General features: G+C 33.4%; 1 protein-coding gene across 3 annotated transcripts in view; it reads right to left on the reverse strand.

Annotated features, from left to right (window-relative positions):
- The window catches only part of LOC126831901 (rap guanine nucleotide exchange factor 4), a 50,562-nt gene that overhangs the window by 21,405 nt on the left and 4,254 nt on the right, over positions 1-24,903 (reverse strand). For 2 of the 3 annotated variants that reach the window (XM_050562558.2, XM_050562555.2), the window contains exons 2-5: positions 7,566-8,299; positions 4,180-4,363; positions 2,273-2,418; positions 373-449 (exon numbers count right to left, since the gene is read on the reverse strand). In XM_050562558.2, coding sequence (XP_050418515.1) covers positions 373-449; positions 2,273-2,418; positions 4,180-4,363; positions 7,566-7,632 — 474 coding nt within the window. In that variant the 5' untranslated portion in view covers positions 7,633-8,299. Of the gene's footprint in view, positions 1-372; positions 450-2,272; positions 2,419-4,179; positions 4,364-7,565; positions 8,300-9,161; positions 9,497-24,903 lie in introns of those variants that run through there. The other variant, XM_050562556.2, reaches the window with a different exon arrangement.

Consider the following 24,903-nt stretch of genomic DNA (forward strand, 5'->3'; position numbering starts at 1 on the left):
ATATTATCTTATAGTGTGATGATACATAACTAACAAACTTAAGTGAATTTCTAATTCTGAGATATCCAAGTAGGCCTATCTGTATCTGTGGATATACATCACAGTGTCCTGCTGGACATATAATGCGCCAGGTGTAACTATAACATTTTCTTTTTAATTTAATTTGATTTAAATTGATGTTTAATCATTTTTTTCATTCTTATTTTTATCAGAAAATCATGGATAATCAGTTATTTTTGACTAATAATAATAATATTTTATCAGAAAATCATAGATCATCATTTGTTGGACTAATAATAATATTTTCTTGTGGGGAAAAATAATATGTATCAAATGTGTATGACAAAAAAACTGTGCAGCTGGAACTCTTACCTTGCCATAAATAACAACATTAACAGATCCCTTTAATATAATATACCATGACTTGCCTACGTCACCTTGATTAAATACTGAAATATCAAAATATGTTTCACAAATAAGGTTAAGTATACAATTAATGCAGTGGCACAATATGGCCGATAAAGTTTACTTGGATTTTTTATCGCAGTGTTTTTCTTGTCAATTTTACAGGAGGAGGGTCTGACAAGGAACACTATCTAGTTGCTCAGATGAAACGCAAAACTAGAAAGTTGAAATTCAATAAAGATTAGACAAACATGATATATACTGTCCTGGTCCAATTTACCTGATACCACCATGCATGTAATGTCATTAACTCGGTTACTGCAACATGATCAAATTCAATGAGTTTGGCCAGGTTAATATCTGCTTCTCCTTTATATTATAATATTTTATTTTCTGTAGCCTACATGTACCCCAGTTTCAATTTCCAAACAATTTCATATTAGCATGAAACAAAAAATTCAATAAAATCAAAATTTGTAAATTTAAAGGAGCTAAATCGCTAATATTTTGGACCTAGAAATTGGCACAAATGGGTCGCAACACATATAATAATGTAATATGAATTTATATAAACTGTTTTACATTCAATCATGTCCGTTTTACTGTGAATTGTCATCAGTTATGTTCGGCGAAATACGCCAGAAGTCTCAACCGCAAGTCAGTTTCTAGCGTCTGGTTATTCCAGTCAACACCGATATTATTTATTGCGCATGCTCTCCAAATACGAATATGATATCACCGTTTGACATGACTTGTGGAATATGTCTAGCCTCATTCTTTGAGCACCTTGAGCTTCCCCTCAACACTAACTTATGGTTCAATTTCATTTCAATAATTCGCTTTCAATGAGGGATCTTTAGCAGTGAGAGAAAGAGGTTTAACATCTCCTCAACACAAACTAGGTCATTGTGGGACTAACATATGGTTCAATTTTATTTCAATAATTCGCTTTCGAGTAGGGGTCTCTAGCAGTGTGAGAAAACCAGACTACCCAGAGAAAACCCATGAGGTTGGACAAGCCCCCCCCACCCCCCGACAAGCAGAGAATCAAAACCAACGACAGACCTTTTGATGCAATGTCCCCCCCCCCTCCCCAAATATGAATAAAACAAGAACACAATAGGTGAATATCTGACTGGGGTTTAAATCTTGTCTACAATTCACCTAGGTAATTCTAAGACTAACATATGGTCACATTGTCTTGTTATACATGTAGTGACACATTTGAGTAGATTTTGAAATGCTATTGTCACAAGATGACGTTAGACAAACACCCACTCCGCCCTCGCAGCTGTTTCCTATTAAAAGTAACAATGGGGCTAGAAAACTATTGCAGTCTGTAAGGAAGGAAGGAAATGTTGTAATATCAGTTACTAAATTTGGGTTGCTGTTTTGTGTCTATTATTAATTTTGTAGAGGCATTTAGTAACTGGATAGAGCAATAAACTATAACACATGAAGAAAATAATTCATTTGGGAGAAGTTTCGTCGAGTATTTCCTCAATGTTTTCAAGCAAGTTAGAGAATATTCTTAATAAACCGTTGCCCAAATAATTGTTCTTCCACAAGAAATGAAATGAAATGGTGTTTAACGTCCTACTTTTCTGCACCAACTGGGCTAATGAAGACGGGCATACACCATACAGTGTGTGCTATGGGAGAAATTTTGCAAGGACAGTGGCTTTATGGCCTACCGGTACTCATATTTCAAATTCCAACAATCAAGGGTTCTTTTACGTGCATGCCGATGTGTACGCAAGACCACCTGATTAGCGAGTCAACGTCTTACTCACTGAGCCACAGCGGCTACCGTTCTTCTATAAGTATGTGTTGTAGTTTATTTTTATACATTGTGACAGTTACTTACATACAGTCCCAGCTTCTGCATGAGATTCAAATATCAAAACACTAGCCAATTCTCTTTTCACCATAGTTGAGAGATGAGATAAAGCCTTGATATGAAGTAATTCTTCATAAACTATTTCCAAATCTTCCGTGGTTCTTTCAAGAGGACTGCAAAAATAAATCCCAAAGGTTATTTAATTTCTTCAGCATCTCCACCAAGCGATGAGGTCGACAACACTTTTACTCTCTTTAATTGAAATAATGATGGAGATTTTAGAAAATCAATGTAAAAGTGATTAGACTCTACATATTACCCACACACAAGGGAATCTGAAACATAATAACGATAAAGCTATGTCTTTGTGAAATGGATTCAGTATGCCCTTAAATAGAGTAACTTGTTATTTTTTGTTTATTTCCTCCAATATCTGTATCACTGTAACCCAGGTATCAAGCACTGATTTCTTTCACATTTGTTTAACATCAAATCTTTGTTTCAAAATTCGTATATATCATTTAAAATCCCCCGAAATCATCTAATTTGGACTTGTGTCCAGTTTAAAGTTGACTGATTAATTTTGATAATGAGTGTCCAATTTACAAGTATTTAATTTCCTGAACACTGTTTAAAAATTAATCACCATACATCAATAATCAATTAGGTTTTTAACAGCGACCCAGAAATTACGCTTGTAAATTGGACACTCATTATCAAAATTGAATGGCCAGCTTTAAACGGGACACAAGTACAAATTAGATCATTTTTGGTGATTTTAAACAATTTTAAGAATTTTTAAATAAAGATTTGATATTGAATGAATGTGAAAGAAATTAGAGCTAAATACACAAGATTAAATAATATCCAGTTTACAGTGTGTGTATTTCGTCTTGTCCGCAGGTTTGTTTTATCGGTTTTGTTTTGCATGTAGTGTGGTTCTCCTGCACTTACTATTAGCATTGCTACTCTTAGAATTGGAAGTGGGTGGTAGAGATCGATTAAGATCTAATAGTTAACTGGTTAGAGAGTTCACTAGTATGCCACTATATAGAGTACTAATACATAGGCATCAAAAAAACTGTTTAGGGTCTGTGATCATGGTAAAAAAAAGTCAAGAGACAGTTGAAACACCACCATATTCATATCTCTAATCCAAACTGAACCTACAGACTAGTGAGCATTCTCCCTCTTTTTATTCCTTAGTCTTTGTCAGTGTACTGCAACCTTCCCAAATAATAACAATATCCCACACCCTTGCATACCAAAAACCATTTAATATTTGCTTCCATGGAAATACAAAAATGAGTAAATCTGAGAAATATCTAATTAGCAAAGGTAACAATTGCCCTAATAGGTTACCTAAAGATATCATGAAAGGGAAACAAAGCAGGAATGGAAGGAAATGAAATGGTGTTTAACGTCCTACTGTTCTGCTCCGACTGGGCTAATGAAGACAGGTACATGTATACACCATGCAGTGTAAATGAAATGGGGTTTAACATCCTACTGCTCTGCTCCGACTGGGCTAATGAAGACAGGCATACGCCATACAGTGTGCTATGAAGGAAATTTTGCCCAGACAGTGAACTTTCTCAGCCAATGTAGGGATTGAACAAGGGACCTCCAGGCTAGTAAGCCAACATCTTACTCAATGAGCCACCGTGGCTCCCCAGGAATGGAAGGGTGTGGTTTCCCCTTGTCAGTGGTGCAGGACGGAGGCCCTGGCAAGGAACAGTGTCTAGTAGTTTGGACAGGACAACAAACCAAGGTCCTCACCTGTACAAGTTTGCGTCCAGGCAAAATTTCCCTCATAGCACACTGCATGGTGTACCCATCTTCATTTGCCAGTTTGATGCAGAACAATAGGATACTAAAACCCATTTCATTTCATTTTCGAGAAATTTTGGGGGTGAAAGATAATAAATACTTACGGTTTTCTAAGAATCATTCTCATCATGGCATCTGGACCAATGGTAGCCAACATAAGAACCGTATCTGGCAGACGGTCCTCACTCTCTTTCTTCTCCATAGTAGTAGGGATTGTTCCGATACCTTCATCATCATCTTCAAATCGGTAAAATAGATATTTATCCTTAAACTGATGTTCTCGACAAACTGAAAAGATGAATAATAAATAGTTTATAATTGGCTTGTGCATAGGGGTCATCAGCCATGAGAGGAAACCAGATGACCAGGAGAAAACCTCTGGGGTTAAGTAAGTGTCCAGTATATGAGGACTTCTGATAGGATGCTGTGTTCACTGTTGGGCTACAAGAGATGGTTTAAAACAGATAAATGGGAGAAATATTTATTGTTATCCACTTAAAAGTTATTGTAATACAACTCAAAATTATCAAGTTCAGTGTGTTTTCTAATGCCTGTCGTACGACTGATTGACTGCAGGAGGGTCTTCCTATGGCCATTTTGGCCCTATATTTTCATTAACCAAAAAAGAAATTTCGATAAAATAAAAGCTGTTTGAATAGCTCATGACCCTAATGCTTCACAGCAAACAGAATAAAATCTGTTAAAAACTGTAGTTTTTATTATGTTAACAAGGTTTTTAGAAAAATTGGGAGTTAACTCCTGAATTTAAGGTTGCGGAACACTGAATATCGAAAAGTTTGTTCCCTCATGACTCCAATGCTGCACAACAAATTTGAAAAAAAATCTGTTAAACACTGTAGCCACTATGATGTTCACAAGTCAAGGACGAACAAGTGAAAGGCATAATACCACCAATGTAAGAGTACGAAAATGAACAACAGTTAAAATTTTGAAATAGTATAGCCCTAAATTAGGCTCACAATCATTTGTTAAATTTAATAGGCATCTCTATGTCTCTAACATGGATCTTATTTAATTATAAGGTCAATGGTCTCTAATGTAAATATTGCTGAATAAATTAAAACAAATCCGATGACAACTTTTGTCTAAAGATTTGTTTACAAGGTTTATTTATAAGTTCTTATCAGATATTGTTGTAATTTGATCGGGTTCTTTATTTTAATTGTCTCGCTAATTTATGAAAACACTGGCAGACATATCAATTCCAAACAGATCAGACGATAACTTTCATCTTAAAGGAGTTCTGAATATTCTACAATATGCCAAGTAGCTGTTGAACTGCAATATTAAAGGATCAATGGACAGACACAATAAACACAAAATTAAAATGTTGGCATATTAAAAACCAAATTATTTCTTTCAGAGAAGTTCCAACATCATATTGAAACCCCACAAAAAATTCATTTACTTTAATTATGATGCGTGTACCTTGGAAAATAGCACATCTCCATTCCTAATCATTATATTTTAGTTTCAATTATTCAGGACAGATACGTAGGATTGCAAGATTGTGTTTGCTTTTAAGATCTCCCTAGAGAGTATTTATGCAACCTTACACTTTATTTTAATGTTTTTCTAGTGTCATATTTGACTATTTTCTTCGATCACATAATTCCTGACACAGTTTCAGACCCTTACAGGACCTATTTGTAGGCAACAAACCGCCAAACATCCAGACAGTGGCATGCACATGGGTCTTTAGCAGTGGGAGGTGTACAGGCTAGGAATCGAAACCATGCCACTTGACTGACTCAATGACAGACCTTATGATCTAAATCACATGTTTTTAACCATTTGCCCCCACCCCACCCCCACCCCCCTTAAAAGGAAAAAATGTCTTGAAAATTCTGCAGATTCCCTTACATTATTACATTGTAGCAATATATACTATTGACTGCAGCAAATTGAAAATAGCGTTAACAACATTTATCTTGGTACATACATGTACTTTTGATTTATAACATTAAAACTTGTACAATGTACATTAATAAATACTTAATGGTTTACTTGCTAAAAATAAAAGGACTTTTAATATTTTCTATTTGCAGCTTCTTAATTATTAACTAAGATCAATTTAAGAATTCCACTACATGATCGACAGCCTTTCAGTGATTAATGTTTTCCATTATAGACAATAATAGATTCGTGGGTAATAGGATTATATACTCAAACAGCAATCAATAATATATTGACAGAAATACTATTTTACGGTCCAAATAATAACAATCTACATTCTATATATGTACATGCCTTTATACACAGGTGCTAAACCCTTTAATTCAAGGCCAGTGTGCTTAGGACACTGAACTCAAAGAGAGAGAGAGAGGGAGAAAGAGATTAATCCTCAATCAACAAAGCTTAGTCAATTCAGGAGCATATGTGAGCCGGTGAAATTTTTGCATAGTCTTGGTTATCATTACTAAAATCATTAATATAAACAGCATAGTCTCGATTATCCACTTTTTCTGATTAAATTATCTTTGGCCGTTAGCGGCATATAGGAATCTAATCCAGCCTACATCGAAGGCTAGCCTTGACATCGAGAGTTTATTATGGTCTGGATAAGTTAATTAATGTCTAATTGATAATTTAGATAACATTTCAGGCCTAAAGAAAGACTTGTAATAAGCAGATTTTGCTCTTGCATAATGCATGTTTAACTTAATGACAGACCTTATTATTTAAAGCACACACATTAGACCACTTGACCATCAACACCTCTCCCTTCCCACCCCCAAAACTGGAATCCTGTTGAAAGTCAAGAAGGATCTCTCTAATTTTCCCTATTTGTTAGGGGTGGTATGTGTGAAGCTGACAAGGAAAGTGCATCTATGTGTCTGGATAACAAGGAAAGTGCATCTATGCGTCTGGATAACAAGGACCTGTGTACATATATTGTTGGTACACGTAAAAGATCCCTTGGTGTTTGGAATTTGAGGAGTATGTAAATTTCCATCAAACCTTCCTCCTCTTCTGCATTGCAGATGTAATCATGAGCATGTACACATCCTTTAAAATTTAATAAAAAGGGGGTCGGGAGGCAACAGAGTGATATTCTGCGTTGTGATTAAACATGTTTGAAAAATAAGCTAGGATAAAATTATTGATGAAAAAAATCCTGTAAAGTTGGTGATCATCATTTCATGGATTGTGGAAGCCTTTCTAACTATAATATTTTGAAAGTTGAATCTCTGAATCGAATATCAGTCCAAAAATAGTTCAATTTCGATGAGTTTCGGTATTTACTAAGATATGATACATTGAAAATTCCGCAACATTTTCTATCCTCTTTTTAATTCAATTGAATAAAAGATGTGAGTTTATCTATTATTGATATTTTGGTCAAATAATCCATTTCAAAACATTTTACCATGGATTAAGATATGAGAAAATTATATATAGTTTGAAAAAAATGCAAATGATGATCATCAGCTTTAATAAAATGAATGTGTTGAACAGAGTCTCTTACCTTTTGTATAAGATAAACCAAGGACGTATGGCACTTTATTACCATTACTAGAAACAATGCTGCCCATTTTAACTATTAATAATATTCAATTAACACAAATTAACTAAGTCGGTAGCTTTGTATAATCCTTGATCAAAACAAGTGTCTTAAATGGCACAAGATGAACAGTCGCTTTGGTTTCCATTTTGGAATCAAAGAATTCTTCTCATTTGTCACATTTTTTTTTTCTTCTTTATTAAAACAAAACACAAGTATTTCCAATCACATGATTTTCCGCACGTCCAATTTGTAACATAATGTAGTTGATCTCCAACTTGGCAACTTTAATTAAATATTTCCACACGTTTAATCGACAATCCAAACACAATTGATATTTGTCTTAAAATAAACTCTGAAGTCATTCTGATCTAAATGATTTGAGAGGTTGGACATTACACTTTAAAGTCACATCCTCACATCAGTAGAGGATTTAATAAGCTCTAACAGAATGTTACACACTCGATTTTCGATTATAAATCTGAACATTAAACTTTAAAGTAACATCCTCACATCAGTATAGGATTTAATAAGTTCTACCAGAATGTTACACACTTGATTTTCGATTATAAATCTGAACATTAAACTTTAAAGTCCCACCATCGTATAAATAGTAAGTTTTATCAGGGCGTCATTTGTTCCATTTTCGACTTTAAAAGATTGATCTCAGTTCAATAAATAGATGATTGATCTCAATTCTACAAATACACGATCCAAATATTAAACGCTAAATATTGAATACTGAAATCAATATAATCAGGCCACATCAATTCAAATTTTTGTTCTTTAGGAAAACCAAATAAAATTTTGTGTCCTTTTTCTTTGAGAAATAAATGATTGAAAAATCAAAAATAGTTGGATTCTTTTCTCATAACTTTTAGCTCTATATTTTCAAGTTTAAAAATTCTAAATAAAACAATTTTCACATGATTTAAGTGGCTATTTATAATCATTTATCAAGTCCATGAAGAACAGATAATCAAATTGATTTGGCCTAAATTTAAATATTGAAATCAATATGATAAACTTAATTAACTATATCATTTGATGCGACTAAATGGTTAAGATAACTCATGTACAATGCTTACTGTCTTTACCACATGGATTACAATATGAACTTTTGCCTGTACTCTTAAATTACAAATCAGACCATCCTTATTTAGAAATTTATCAAAGTTGTATTTATTTGCATTTTCCAATCTACCATCATAAAAGTTTTTATAAATTGTGTATTTATCAATATGAAATCAAATTGGGTTAAGCGTATTAATATTTATCAATTTATTAAAGATGGTATTCATGTGCACTTTCCAATAGAACATATAAAAGTTCTTTTAAATTGTGTATCTACTGCCAAAAACACCTTATCTACGATTTCTGTATATGTGATATTATAAATTTTATAGCGATGGATCGTAAGTAAAAAAAAAAATACGGAATTAAATAAATAAAGATGGTTTGGTTTGTTATAGTTTAAAAGCAGGAGAAAAATGGCAAGACCTTTACCCAAAACATTGTTTTTATGCCAGCAAAATAGAGTAAATATAATTTTTAACATACGAATCTGTTACTGATACATTGCAAATTTTCCACATCACCCAGTAATAACAATATTGCCAATATCCATTATGAATCGACTAAAAAATGTTTAAATAGCCTAATAGTACATACAACTTTTACCATATGAATCTGTTATCAATACATAGCAAATTTACCACACGAGCCTGTACCAGTAATATTGCCAATATCCAATATGAATCGACGGATTAATGTTTAAATGGCCTTGGCTGTATTCAATTTTACCGTGATACATTGTAATATACGATAGATTTCACACACAGAGTCCTTAAATGAAATTGATTCTTGCTAACATTCAAACCCGAACCATGTATTCACATAAAAAAAATCTTAAATTTTTGCACTCTTTAAAAAAAAAAATGAAACCTGATTGTGTTCTTTCATTGGACAATTAATTCAATACATAAACAGACGTGCAGTCTATAGTAAAGTGCAGGGCGAATTACACACAAACAATTACACAAGACAAATGTGGTCATTGAAAATACTCTAAATCAAATGATGTTAAAACCTTTAATCCATTCACAGACAAATTGTTAACAAAAAATAGAGACAAATACTCATTTGGGACAAAACCAGACCAGGAGTTCACAAAGCATTCTCAGAATAAAGTTAAGAATTTATAACCCTTTATAAAACTTTTGTTGTTTTAATGTATCAAATACATCAGGAAGAAACTCTATGCAAATTGTGGTGTTTATGGAATAAAGATATTTCTCATAAACAGTGATTGAAAGTTGAGTAAATTCTTAAATTAAGTCTGGAAATGCTTTGTGAATTCAGGGCCGGGTCTACTCTACACAGACCAGATCATTTTACAGTAAGAGAAAACTGGTAAACTGGAGAAAAATTTAAAGGAGCCAAGTCTTTAACTCAATATCATCCACAATCTTCAACATTGCAAAAAAGTCTTATTGGTTAATTTAAATCAACTTTCATGTTGTTATCTTACCGTGAAAAGTTGGGCTTCTGCTATCCAATATTTAAGACAAAATGAAACTTTTAAAATTGGCACATGAATCATGTGCCAGAATGCTTTTGAGTGTCATTTGTAATGAAGCAACTCAATGAACGAGGCTAAACATACCCCAAACGAGAATACTACCGGTGTAGATTGGAATAACCAAAGACTGCCATTCAGTTTGGACTATTCACGTATTTCGCTGAATGTAACTGATTAGAAATAACAGTAAAAACAAAAACAATTGAATGGAAATCAGTTCATAATATACATTCATATTACATTATTAAATACGTTGCAACCTATTTGTGTCCATTTAACTAGGTCCTTAAGAAAAGGGATTTAGTTCCTTTAACATTAAACCGGTGATCTTGCTTCTTATAATGTATAAGACTGGAATCGTAATCACAACACAATGTTAAACATCTTATTCATTGTGAGATACATATCTGGAATCGTATCCATAACAGAAACTCTTTCAGCTTACAACAGATGACCTAATTAAACTCAAAGAAATATCTTTCATTACAAGACAGAACAGTCCAAGACAAAGGAACCGCAGGGGTCACTAGCACCATAGGACAGCCCCCTAAAAACAATATCTCGTTTAATAATTATATGAAATTATCAAAACATATTTTATAATTCCATAGTTTAAGTACAGAGTGGAAAGCCAAGCATGTTAAAAGTCAGTTAATCAATAATAGTTTTACTTATATACCTATGTACCTGTTAGATCTATTGATTAGTGTGTTACTAAAAACTGATTACCTATAAATTAATCATAATTATTACTGTGTAGCAGCCATATGAACCGTGGGATAAACAACAACAACTGTTATAAAAATACAACTTTATAGGTTTACCACTTCTTCATTTATTTCAATATTATTCTTAGTAGTAAATCCATAAAGTTGTGTTTTTTATAAATATTATACCTCTACTTCTAAATGTCCTCCATATGAAACATTGGATAAACAATAACAAGTATTGCATACCAGCTATATGAACCGTGGAATAAACAACAGTAACGACTTTCATAAAAACACAACTTTATAGGTATACCACTTCTTATTTATATCAATATTCTTACATGTAGCAATGTTATGCCTCTACTTCTAAATGTTTTTTAATGATATTAAACAACTAGTGCATACCAGCCATATAAACTGTGGGATAAGCAACAACCACTGAATATAAACTGTGGGATAAATATCAACTACTGAATATAAACTGTGGGATAAACAACAACTACTGAATATAAACAACTACTGAATATAAACAACAACTACTGAATATAAACAATAGGATAAACAGCAACTATGGAATATAAACCTTGGGATAAACAACAACTACTGAATATAAACTGTGTGTGGGGGATAAACAACAACTACTACTGCCTACCAGCCATTTGAACTTGTAGGATAAGCAACAACTAAGGTATCCGATATAACAGTGCTTGTCAGTTAACACAATTTGAAATGGGGGAAGGGATAGGTGTCAATTCAAAAAACACTAAAATTCTGCTGTCTGGACAAAATTCTCCCAGACATATTTACAGAATTATATGTCATTCTAAAATAATTAAAGTACTGTAAGAGGAGTTAACACCTCACGTTTCCTTTCTTCTATAAAAATAGAATAGCTGCATATCCTTTCTGATGCACTATAGAATGAATAACAGCTCTTTCATACCACGCCCTAACATATTTATAGAATTAATTACAAGTACAGGATAATATATTTGATATATTTCAATAAGTTTCCATTCATAACTCCCAACAACTTATTCAAAAACACATCTTGTACAAACACAGCGTTAACTCAATTTTTTTTGCCCTGACATAAAATTGATTTGAACACTACTTATTTTATCCTCAAGCTAAATTCATCAATACGCAAGCAAAGGCTTGATTTATAAAGGTAAAAAAGCGATCAAAGAGAATTAATTGTTTTTTTAAGTTTCTTTATTACACCAGAAATTTGATTAAAAAACTCGATATTAAAGCTCATTTCGACAACACATGAAACCAGAATCTTGATTTATAAAAGCTAAAAAATAAAGCCCACACAGAGAATCAATTGTTTCTGCATTCCACATGAAATTTGATTCAAATGACTACACTGAAGCTAATTTCACCAATACATTTCACGAAAAGCCCCATCTACGAAGTTAAAGGGAAAAAAGAGAGCGAGTTAACAATCATCTGTTTCTGCAATTTTTTAAAACTCCACCAGAAATTAGATTCAAAACACAAAACATGATATCAAAGCTAATTCCACCAATACATGTAACCAAAACTGTGATCCATCAAGTAAAAACAAAATGATAATGATAGGAATCAATTTCTGCAATTTTTAAAATTCCACCAGAAAATATTCACCAAACACACAATGAATTGAGTTTTAATTACCATATGTATCCAAAATTAAGAATCAATTGTTCCTGCGATTTTCCAAAATCCACCAGAAATTTGATTTAAAACACAAAACAATATAAATATTTTACCTAACCCATAATGAATTGAGCTTAGCTATTAACAAAAACAACACATGTATCACCAAAAAATGTTAAAAAACAAATCTCCACTATATTCCCGTCACATGAAAACTATTACCAGATATAAGCTGGGTTATTAACTAACCACTTTCTCTATAATCTCTATTTAAACGGCTTACAAAATCATCTCAACGCTACAGCTACGTCAGGTGAAAATATCAATACAGCCAGAACACACAACCAGGGGTAGAATCTTTATCAATAGCAGACACAACTATTAAAACGTACATACAATACAAGTTACAATTTTTTTTACGTTGCCTGTCGACAAATTTTAAAAGTAATCAATGTGCGGAGGGGATCAATATAAAGCTATGTTTAACGTGGAACTCGGTTTATGTAATCAACAATCATGCCTGACATTTTTTCCCTTGTTTATATTTTGTTCCGTTGTGTAACCAGCCCTTGTTGTCATTAAAGGCTTTCTGTTACCACACATCCTTTGAATTCCGCTTGAATTTTGTCGTCTGCAAAATAATGCACACCATGCAATTTGAAGAGATCAAACGATTTACCGGCGTGCGTCACTAAATTTCATAACAAAAAGATATCATCGTACATAAAGGTGAAAAAGACCCCAACATTTTTTTCACACACAAAAATTCATTAACACTTCATAACATAAAGTTATCACAAAGAAAGCATGAGACAGAAAACATCGAAAGGTCGATGAAAAAAGAGCCCCACTATAGACTACAATTTTGTGTTAATGTCTGTCGTCGTTTTTAATGTGTTATTCACCCATACAAATTCTTCATTCCAACTTCATAATATAAAATCATCACAAAGAATGAGTTAAACAGAGGGAGTACATGGATGTAACACATCGAAGGTCAATTCTTTAACTGGACAATAACAAATGAATTTAAGTAACTCAAACCTGTATATAATTAACTCTGCAGTGTCTATTCCATTAATTCTATTCCCTCTATACATACACATAATTATACACATCGTCCATGTAGAAAGGACATTAGGATGACCAATATACCATGCTATAATTATCTTATAATGGTCAGTGACCTTGAAACGGTTGTCCTGACCCCTTCTTTTATGGAATAACAAGCCAGCATATTAAGTTGGACCGAATTTGAACTTTCGATGTTGTCCTCGTGATATACTGAAATGCTGCTAATTAAAGTACTTGTAATTGTGGATTAGAAGACAATATAATTTTAAGCTTTGGCCATAATCCTGATTAGAGTTTAACCTTGTCATGAAGAGTTCATTATAAGATGTGCAAAATTAATCAAGAAACAAACAGCCATTTTTTTTATTACTGAAACCGTAATATAGAGAGAGAAATGGGGGTTTTAACATCCACTTGACACAAACTAGGTCATTTCAGGACTAACACATGGTTCAATATTATTTCAATATACGCTTGTGCGTCGAGATCTTTAGCAGTGGGAGCAAACCGGAGAACCTGGAGAAAAACCACAAGATTATTAAGGCGACCCTACTCCTTGTCACGTACAAGAGGGGAATCAAAACCACACCACTTGACTCAATGACAGACCTTATCATGTCTTCTCACCTCTCCAAATCATAACAGAAGAACTTATTTTATGAAATGCTACTAATTGTAGATTATAGCCAGACAATTAAATTTTAACCTTTGGTACAAACTCCTCATTAGAGTTCACAGTTCTATTAAGAACCAAATATACTATTCAAAAAAAGGAGGGGATATTTGATTTTTAAGTGTTATTAAAGTCACCTAATGAAACTGACGAAGAAACAAATGACAAAATGAAATGAAGTTCACATTCATCGATTTATTCCAAATGATCGTTAGACTAAGAAAGGCAAAGACTGACCATTATAAGGGTAAGATGATACCCGGGGTCAAACAGCAAAGTTACCACAGCATCACAACCAAGTCAGTAACGGGTAAATCCTCCTCTGTTTGCCAAACAAGCATTGATCCGACGTGGCATACTCCTAATGAGACGTCTAAGGTCATTTTGGTCCAGATTGTCCCATTCCTGTTGCAACGCAGCAGCAAGTTCTTGGACATTGGCAGGACGTTGTTGACGTTGACGTAACCTCTGTCCAAGCATGTCCCAGACATGCTCGATATGCTTGATGGGGGAGAGGTCGGGACTCAGTGCTGGCCAAGGTAATGTGGTGATGTTCTGTTGTTGGAGGTAACCTGTAACGATCCTGGCCCTGTGACATCTTGCGTTGTCATCCTGGAAGATGAAACGGCGGCCATGACGTCGTGCGAACGGCACAACATGGACTGCCAAGATGTTGTCCCGGTAGTACTGGCCTGTAACACGCCCTGCAACAACATGTAAAGCCGTTCTTCCAGCAACAGTGATGCCTCCCCACACCATAACAGAACCACCCCCAAATCGATCATGTTTGATGACGTTAACGTCTTGGAAGCGCTCGTTTCGACGACGCCACACCCTCCTACGTCTGTCCAAAAAATCAACAGTGAACCTTGACCCATCTGAAAACATCACATTGCTCCAGCGTCGATTATCCCAGTGTTGACGATCCCTACACCAACCACGTCTTGCCTGAATGTGATGATCTCTCAAACAAGGGATCACGCGAGGACGTCGGGCGCGAAGGTGACCCCTATGCAGTCGATTCCGAATCGTCTGGCCACTCACTCTCACACATGTGTCTGTTTGAAGACGAGCGCTGATCTGATTTGCTGTGATGACACGATTTCTCAAGGCCAAGGTACGGATAAATCGATCCTGGGCTTGAGTTGTCGCCCTTGGTCGACCTGAGCGTGGTCTGTCCTGTACAGATTGTGTATCACGGTATCTGGACCATAGCCTGCTTATGACAGACTGAGAAACATTCATCGTCCGCGCCACAACCGCCTGTGTTGTGCCGATCTGTAGCATGCCAAGGGCACGTAACCTTTCATTTTGGGTAAGCCGACGCATATCAAAATTTGTTTTCTGGTCACTAAAACAATTAAACTGATGTTTCCACCCTGGAATTCAATGCCACAATGACTGTAACATTCAAAGTCAGAGTCGTGCAAATCTTGGGTTGGACCCCCATGATGATCCCAAGCATCACCTGCATTCCGTGCGGTAGCTATTGGTGCGTTTGGGCGTCACATGTAACTGGAAATGTTTCTTCTGTTAGGTTCTATAGTGACTTTTTTCGTAGTCATTTGCATATTTTAGTATTATGCCCCCAAAATCAAATATCCCCTACTTTTTTTGAATAGTATATTATTCACAATTACGGAAACCTTACTAGAAAAATTCATTTTATTCTTCTTAAAAGTTCCATATTGTCAGAAACAGATCACATATCAGCCTAGAGAAAATTTGACGAACATATATATGAATTTTCAATACATACAGTTAACATAGCTTTAAAATAATTTTTATAATTGAATCCTGTGCAAAAAAAATCAATTTTTTGAAAGTGGAATCTCTGTCCAAAAACTGTTTAATTGCATTCAGTATTAAAAAATATTGCAACATTCAGCTTCCTTTGCCTCTGATTTTTCTTTCATTTTCAAAATTAAATGTGAAAAATAATCAATCTGTGTACATTTTACTATGGATTAAGCCATGAAAACCTAGCTATTGTCAAAAATCAGGATCCGTAGCTTTAAAAACCATTAGTAGTGTAACAATGGTAAGTAGGGGATAGTCCATAATACATAGCCGATAATTTATCAATAAAGATTATAGTGGGATATGTATTTTGATAAGTAATAACAGTAAAGGATTATTTCTGGTAGCTAAAGAATGTAATTTTATAACATGTAAGTATTATATTATTGTCTTGAGTTTTTTATGATCTAGTTATATTTTCTAGGTTAATCCAAGGATAAATTAACCCTTTGAACTCATTACCAGGATATATTTTGAGTAAATTATCTTATGTGTCTATTAAGGAACAATTTTCTAAGCCCTGTTATTGAACAGTTCTTGATAGGTATACCTTTTTAACATTGTAAGAATCAGTCTGGGCTGTTTATATGTCTGACAGTATCAATATAACTGATGATGATGATGATCATCATCATATATATATATATGAAATATATGTCTCACAATTACAATACAATTTTAATGAAAGTGTTTAACGTCCTGCTTTTCTGCACCGACTGGGCTAATGAAGACAGGTGTACACTATACAGTGTGCTTTGAGGGAAATTTTGCCCAGACAGCGCCACTATTTCCTACTCTTATTTTGAATTCCAACTGTTTGTCGACATAAAATGATGGTGAATTTCATCATTGATGAAATATCGGTTAAAAGAAATCGGTAACGTTGTTGGTGATTGATTTGCTGAGAGCAATTGTCCTGAAATGGGTGTGCAAGCCTTTAGGCTTTAGCCAAGTTATAAATACAGTGAGTTCATAATGTATTATACTAGTTGCATTTCAATCTACAATATATCACACAGCAGTACAAACCATTCCCACAACTACTACTTAAATCAATATTTTCTTTATAAAAATATATCCTACCTCTTCATCTAATTACTATACATGAAAATATAACATGCCAGAAAATCAGGGCAGGTGTTAAAATATTATATTAAATATTACACCAGATAACAATCTTTCCGTGAGAACGGCAAATAATCATAAAACTAATAAGTACAATTCAATATTGGAAATAAGTATATATCTAGGTTAAACTAATTATCAGAAATCACAACTATTGAACAAAAACATTTATTCTATATTTCCTTCTCATGATTATAAATGATTGGTTATTTAGATCGGAACTAAAAAATGAAATGACGTGAGTTTTAATGTTTTATTCATCTGCTGCAAACTAGGCTAATGATGATGAAAATACGTGAAGCAGTGTGGTATTGGGTAAATTTTGTCTATGAGAGAGGCATTTCCACGTATCATTCTTTGAACTCTGATTCCCATGTGTTCTTTTACGTTCATATTGTCCCCATATGCATGACTAGATTCTTTATTTGCCACTGGGTTCTCCGTCCTGCACCAGTGACATGGGCAAAGCCTATGAAAATCCTACAAAACACCGAGATCGAACTGTGTTTAAGAAGAGTATTTTCAAAAAAATACATCTTCTCGGTTGTAATTTTAGTCTGCAACACTACGCAAATATAGAGATATAAACAAACTTCTGTATTTTACCACGCTTGTTGGGTCACATGACCAAAACAAAAATATCGCACTAAGGTCGGGTGACAGTTTAAATTTCCGCTCATCTTTAAAACGTCAATAAACAAATGTCAGCCATGCAAACAAAGGTGCTTATTGAATTGAAACTTTTTAACTTTCTAAAAAAAAATATTTTGTTTATTCAACATGACTTTTCTTAATAATTTAGCATAATGAATTCATCTCAAAATGTTTTAGGCATTCTCAAAAATGAGTAAGTCGGTTTTACTGTCATTTTATTTGCTTTTACACTTACAATTCGTAACATTAAATATCTTCAAGCATGGCTACCTATTTAATTAATAAAAAAAAACCATGTAAAACTAACTTTTTATAGTTTAAGGCCCTTCAATTTACCTATTTTTAGTTCTATGTAAATATTGAAAAAAATTGAAGTGGTATATATAAATCAAAGTGAAGAATATTCTTTGTAAAACTTTAATATCCCCAAAACCTATTATTAATTTTTATTCTAGTTTATTTATACAAGTGACATTGGTACGTCAAATATTCCCAAGTGGAAAAACTTCTCGAGATGAATTAAAAAAAAATAGCTTTAATTACAGATCTTTTCTTCAAACTAAAAATTGACTGTTATGTGAATAATGTTTTTTTTGGCTGAATGTGTAAACTTTGCCCACAGCAAACCAAACTTATTTATTCAAGTTTGTTTATTATGGTTGACAACACTACAACAGTTTTGACTGTTTTTCGCGCAGGGATTTTCACATTTATAAATTACTGGTAAAACTACAAAAATAATTTCCGATTTCACAGAATTTAAATTGATTTGATGCATTGATTTGTTTTGTGGAATGACATACTATTGATTCAATGAAATTTAATTTGGTATTCTACCATACTAATGAAGCATTTTAATTTTAATATTCCTTTTTAAATAGTTGATCTATTTAGATGATTTTCATTCTGATAATCAATTTCACAATATATATTTAAACGTTTATTTAAATCGAATAAATATTGTGTCCTCTGAGGTTCCACAAGCTAAAAAAACATGATTTTTACATACAATCAGGGGCCATAATCCAGGTATTTATGGTTCGGTATGCTCGAAAGGAACCAAGATCATTTAAATCGGATGAAAATTGTGACCTTTAAAGTGTCCACGAGCTAAAAACTTGATTTTTCGTACAACCAGGGGCCATAATCTATGAAGTTATGGTCTGATGTATGCCAATTTCGAAAGGAACCAAGATCTTTGGGAGGTAGATCTATATTTCAAGTTTCGTCAAAATCGGATAAAATTTTAACCTGTAGAGTGTCCAAAAACAAATTTGGGCGTATAAAAATGTAGATGTTTATTAAGATGGCTGTAACATATCATGTTTTACCAATGCAAAGACTGAATTTAATTGGTGATATTAAATTAATAAAAAATACTGCTACTTTTAGGACATAAATTTTAGCAAGAAAAATCAGGGTCAATATTAACATTCCTCCATTTTGGCGGCATTATACATATATTGGAAGTCATGCTGGGACCTGCAACAATCAACGTCAGATGTCAACAATCAGTGTGTGCTCAGCTTCAAACAGTTTAACTTTTCGCTTGCAAATGATGAGATTTTATGCTTCAGAAACCCCAAAAGAACTGCGATAACTTTTCTAAATAGGTGATACAAATTACATTATAAATAGATCAATCTTGCTGATAACAAGGTGACTTTGCCAACCACTTTGATCAATTTAAACAATTTAATAAAACTGAAATGTCAAGCCAACGCAGGATCAGTGACTTGTAAATTAACCAACGCAAATTTTTTTCCTAAAACAAATATGAGCAGAAGTTAATGGTTATCTGTAATCACTATATAAATAGACCTAGTCGTCAGCTATTGATTTTACGATATTAAATCCTGTCATCAATATTGTTAAACTTATCAAATCATGCGGGTATTTTATCTTATAAAGAAAAGTATTATCCATTTGATTAAAACACAGATTTATATTTCGTTTCGTTTTTTTTTTATTCTTTCGATGGCATACACACTACATGAAGATCTGACAAGTTGTACTGGGAGATCACTTCTGGGGTCATAAGAACAACTTTTGTCACAATAAGACTTCAGGCATTGATTAATCAATCGGGGTCGGTGTTTCTAGAGGTTTACCCAAAGTTCCGTGCAGAGCATGCAGAGCACCCTAGAAACTCGCCGTAACGGACTGTTTCATTGGCTAATTCCTCACATCAACTAGAACACCTATTAAATAACAACATGTCCAGATCCTAGTTTTTTGAAGACAAGTAAAACAAAATTTTGAACTATAAAAAACAAAACGAAATAGGATCTGTCTTTTAATCAGATTGAAGTATCATAGAATTACTTTCACAAATTAAATTTAAGACAGTTAAACAAAATGGTTAAAGTCTGCTTTAATTTTCATAGAAACAAAGACTTACAGCAGTTTTGGTTGTGAAAGACTAATTGAAGATTAATTCCCTATGGAAGTTTAACTCACAAGAAACATTATCATCAGTTTAACTCATTTCATACTGACAGAAATTTAACTCATCACAGATTAACAAAGTGTTAACTCATCATAGGTTAACAGAAATTTAACACGCCACAGATTAACAAAATGTTAACTCATCACAGATTAACAGAAGTTTAACTCATCACAGATTAACAAAATGTTAACTCGTCACGTCAGGTTAACATAAATTTAACTCATCACAGATTAACGAAATGTTAACTCATCACAGATTAACAGACGTTTAATTCATCACAGATTAACAGAAATTTACCTCATCACAGACTAAACCTCTGTACACACTCCCAATATTTTCGGTAACACGTTGAGCAACATGTTGACCAGGTGCGATGTTGGTGAAAAAGTTGATAGAGTGTACAGTTTGAAAACATTCAGCAACATTTGGACAACATGTTGCCGAAATAAATACAAGATCAATTTTGTTGCCGAGATGCTAATGATGTTGCCAAGTTTTATCCAATCAGAAATGGGCCATAAATCACATTATCTAACTGGAGTCAAGTGATGTAGACAAAATGCCAGCTACCAGCAAGGGCTGGTTAAGTTGCCCATCATGTTCTCGAATTGTTGCCGTGTGTATACAGGGCCAAATTTTTATTGCCCAGGGGTGTTGGCCAGATGTTTCCGAAAATGTTACTGAAAATGTTACCGAAAATGTTGGCAGTGTGTACAACACTGAGGTTAACCCATCAATGACTAACAGAAGTTTAACTCATCAAAGATTAACAGAATTTCAACTCACCACAGATTAATATAAGTTGAACTCATCATAGACTAACAAAGGTTAACTCACCACAGATTAACAGAAGTTTAACTCATCTCTGATTAACAGAAAATCATTATAACTGTCCCTAATTACCAAGAGCTCAATTCATACGGGAAGACTTACATCAGCTTAACTCATCACAAATATTCATCCCAGACTTACACCATTTGAACTCATCCCAGCCGTACACTTATATCCTTATAACTCATTACATTTTATATCACTTTAACTCATCCCAGCCGTACACATTTTATATCGCTTTAACTCATCCCAGCCGTCACTTATATCCTTATAACTCATTACATTTTATATCGATTTAACTCGTACACTTATATCTCATTACATTTTATACCGATTTAACTCATCCCAGCCATACACTTATATCCTTATAACTCATTACATTTTATATCGCTTTAACTCATTCCAGCCGTACGCTTATATCCTTATAACTCATTACATTTTATACCGCTTTATATAGTAGTTAGACTTATGGTCGTTTAACTCACAGGAAACTTTAATAAGATTAACCCATGACACTATTTTAAATTATCACAGACAACAAAAGAAAATCACAAAGTCTATAATAAGATACAATACAAAACAGGAAGTTTCTCAACAACCACTTCCTAATAACTTGCAACAAAAATCAAAGTCTAATATTGACTTACACACTCCAATCAAAGAAATTAAATGTACATGAAAGAAATCGCAACCAGCTAAATTAAATCACTTCCTATTTTTTTTGTATCATAACTGTGGAAACGTAATTTTTTCTGAAGAACATCTGAATTACCATCGCGCATATTCCGCACCATTCCCATATTGAATAATCATAAAAACCTTATGTTTCTCATTTGTAGACAGAATATTCACAATAACTCCTCACAAGAAATCTCTCCATTGAGTATCTATAAACACCTTACTTGAAAGTTGTGTATAGGAAAACTACTAATCCAGAAATACTTGGTACATACAATGTTATCAACCAGGCATAACCGCTATATAATATATAGTAATAGAGAATTATAGACCCAGTATATATACACTATATAATATAAACTGTTCATATACCTATATACACTATATAACATAAACTGTTCATTCCTAGGGGGGTTGTATGGTCGAATGGTTAGCACGTGCGTGCTGTATCATAAGGCCTGTCATTGAGTCAACTGGCGTGGTTTTGAATCCTTGGTTGTACGTGACAAGGAGTAGGGTCGCCTGTCAAGTCTTGTGGGTTTTCTCCGGCTCCTTCGGTTTCCTCCCACTGCTAAAGACCCCTACACGCAAGCGAATTATTGAAATAAAATTAAACCATATGTTAGTCCCGAAATGACCTAGTTTGTGTCAAGTGGATGTTAAACCCCATTTCTCCCTCTCCTGTTCATTCCTGTATCATATACTTAGTTATATGTTAAAGAGAACCAGTCTTATGACTCCACTTATATTTCATTTAAGGATACCTGTAAAATATTACTTAATAATACATATTAGGTAACAAAGAGAGAACAAACACTACAGTGAATGAAATGAATGAATGAAATGGGGTTTAGCATCTAGTTTTTTGCACACACCAGGCTAATGAAGACAGGCATACACCATACAGTGTGTTATGAGCCTAATTTTTACCCAGACATTAATCTAATTCAAATTGTCATGTTTTTTGTCCCATCCAAACAACTAGACACAGTTTGTTCCAGGCCCTCCATCCTGCACCACTGAAAAGGGAAACCACACTACAAAATCCTGGTGAACTGTCTCGACCAACTCCAGAATAGAACCTCAGACCTGTTTTAATGAACCATTTCGTTACTCACTAAGCTATCGTGGCTGCCCATAACACAGTAGAGACAGTACAATAGGTACACAAACCCAGAGTAGGTACAACATAAGCTTAAAAATATCCAAAATAACAAAGCCTTGTACCAAACGTTAATCCACACTCCCCTGATTATTAATACATTACAACTGCACAATAAAACAAAGATGAAACACATAATACATAGAGATAGAACAATTAGCTACAAATACCCTGAGAAGACACAACATTAGCCTAGAAAAACATGAAAAAAATAAACTTAAAAAAAATATCTGACAGGTTTCAAAGGAACTTCACTGGTAAAATATTGTTCCTGGGTTAATGAACAAATTATTCTCCATTCAATAAAATTATATGATGGCTTACTATGTCTGTGTATTTGTTCCCTAGGTTTTTCTCTATTGATGTCCCCTTGCCGTTAACTATTAACCTAATTTATAAAACTTTATGCCCTTTCTTCAAATTAATTAATTACATCCATATATGAACAGGTATATTTTAAAGATTCTTTAAATCCATTCACAGATCTAACTATATATATATATGCTTACTTATTATACAACAGGGGTCTAAGTATATATACATTTCCTTACAAAACTGTATCATATTTCATGTATATATATATAAGCTATTGAAGATTACATCTATATTTATATTACTTACATATATCGTCATTGCATGTACCACATGATCAGTAATAAAATCCTCTTTCAATTTATGTATCAATACATATTTATAGATCAGATTATTTTAAAGGGGCAATAATTAGTTCAAAATAAATGGCAGGTGTCATGCTTACTCTTGGTGGAAAATCTGACAACACTCCTTATAAGTGTGGATTTATGTATCAATATATATTTATAGATCAGATTATTTTAAAGGGGTAATAATTAGGCCAAAAGAAATGACAGGTGTCATGCATAAGGTAGTTAATGCTTACTCTTGGTGGAACATCTGATAACACTCCTTATAAGTGTGGATTTATGTATCAATATATATTATTATAGATAGATTATTTTATAAGGGCAACAATTAGTTCAAAAGAAATGACAGGTGTCATGCATAAGGTAGTTAACTTCCACCCCACCCCACCCCACCATTTATTACCAATGTCTAGATGTTACTATATTACTTTTTAATTCTGTTTTAAATTTCAAATTCATATTTTAATATTCATTAATGCTTGGTTAGTCCTTAGAGGCAGACAGCAACTAATCTGTGTCATTCAAATTATGACAGTCTGGCAACTAAAGAGGTTGATCTGTTAAGTTTCTTTAACTATTGTTTTAAATGCCTTAAGACTTAATCCTTCAATAATTATATGTTTACGTCAACACTTTCATAGTAACTAATTTATATAAATAGTCAAATGTATGTAAGATGATTCATTACATGGAGGGACCAGTTTAGGGAACCTATATACTAGATGGAGGTCCGATATATAGGAAATTGCAAGTTGTTAAATTGTTGCTTTCAATTATTTGCTCCTGAAAGAAAGTGTTGAAGATCCATTCCAAGGATCTGTACTCATTTCTGATACTTAGAGAACACATGTTGACGAGTTACAGTCCCTGAAAGTCGAACGGTGTTACATTCAATAAAGATAGGTTGCCAGGCAACGAAACATACGCCCACAGCAGCTATATCGTCAGGCAGTCAACAAGAGTTGTCACATATTTTTACTTTTTTCGGTAATGAAACATTTATAATACATTAAAATCTGATTAAGAGTAACAACTCATTAAGTAATTATCAGAAAACCATTAGCATTTGTTTGGTTTTATAAAGTTCTGCCCATTGCTAACGTTTAGTATACAAAACTTTTAACATCATGAATTTAGCTGTTCAAGTCATAAAGATTCTTGAAAATCAATATACTTGTTCGTCTCAAGATCTTAAACACTGTGTATAAATTTAAAGTCAATCGGATATTAACTTTAGCCTCCAGAGCGTCCACAAGATT

This window comes from Patella vulgata, chromosome 9 (genome assembly GCF_932274485.2).
Source record: "Patella vulgata chromosome 9, xgPatVulg1.2, whole genome shotgun sequence".
NCBI lineage: Eukaryota > Metazoa > Mollusca > Gastropoda > Patellidae > Patella > Patella vulgata.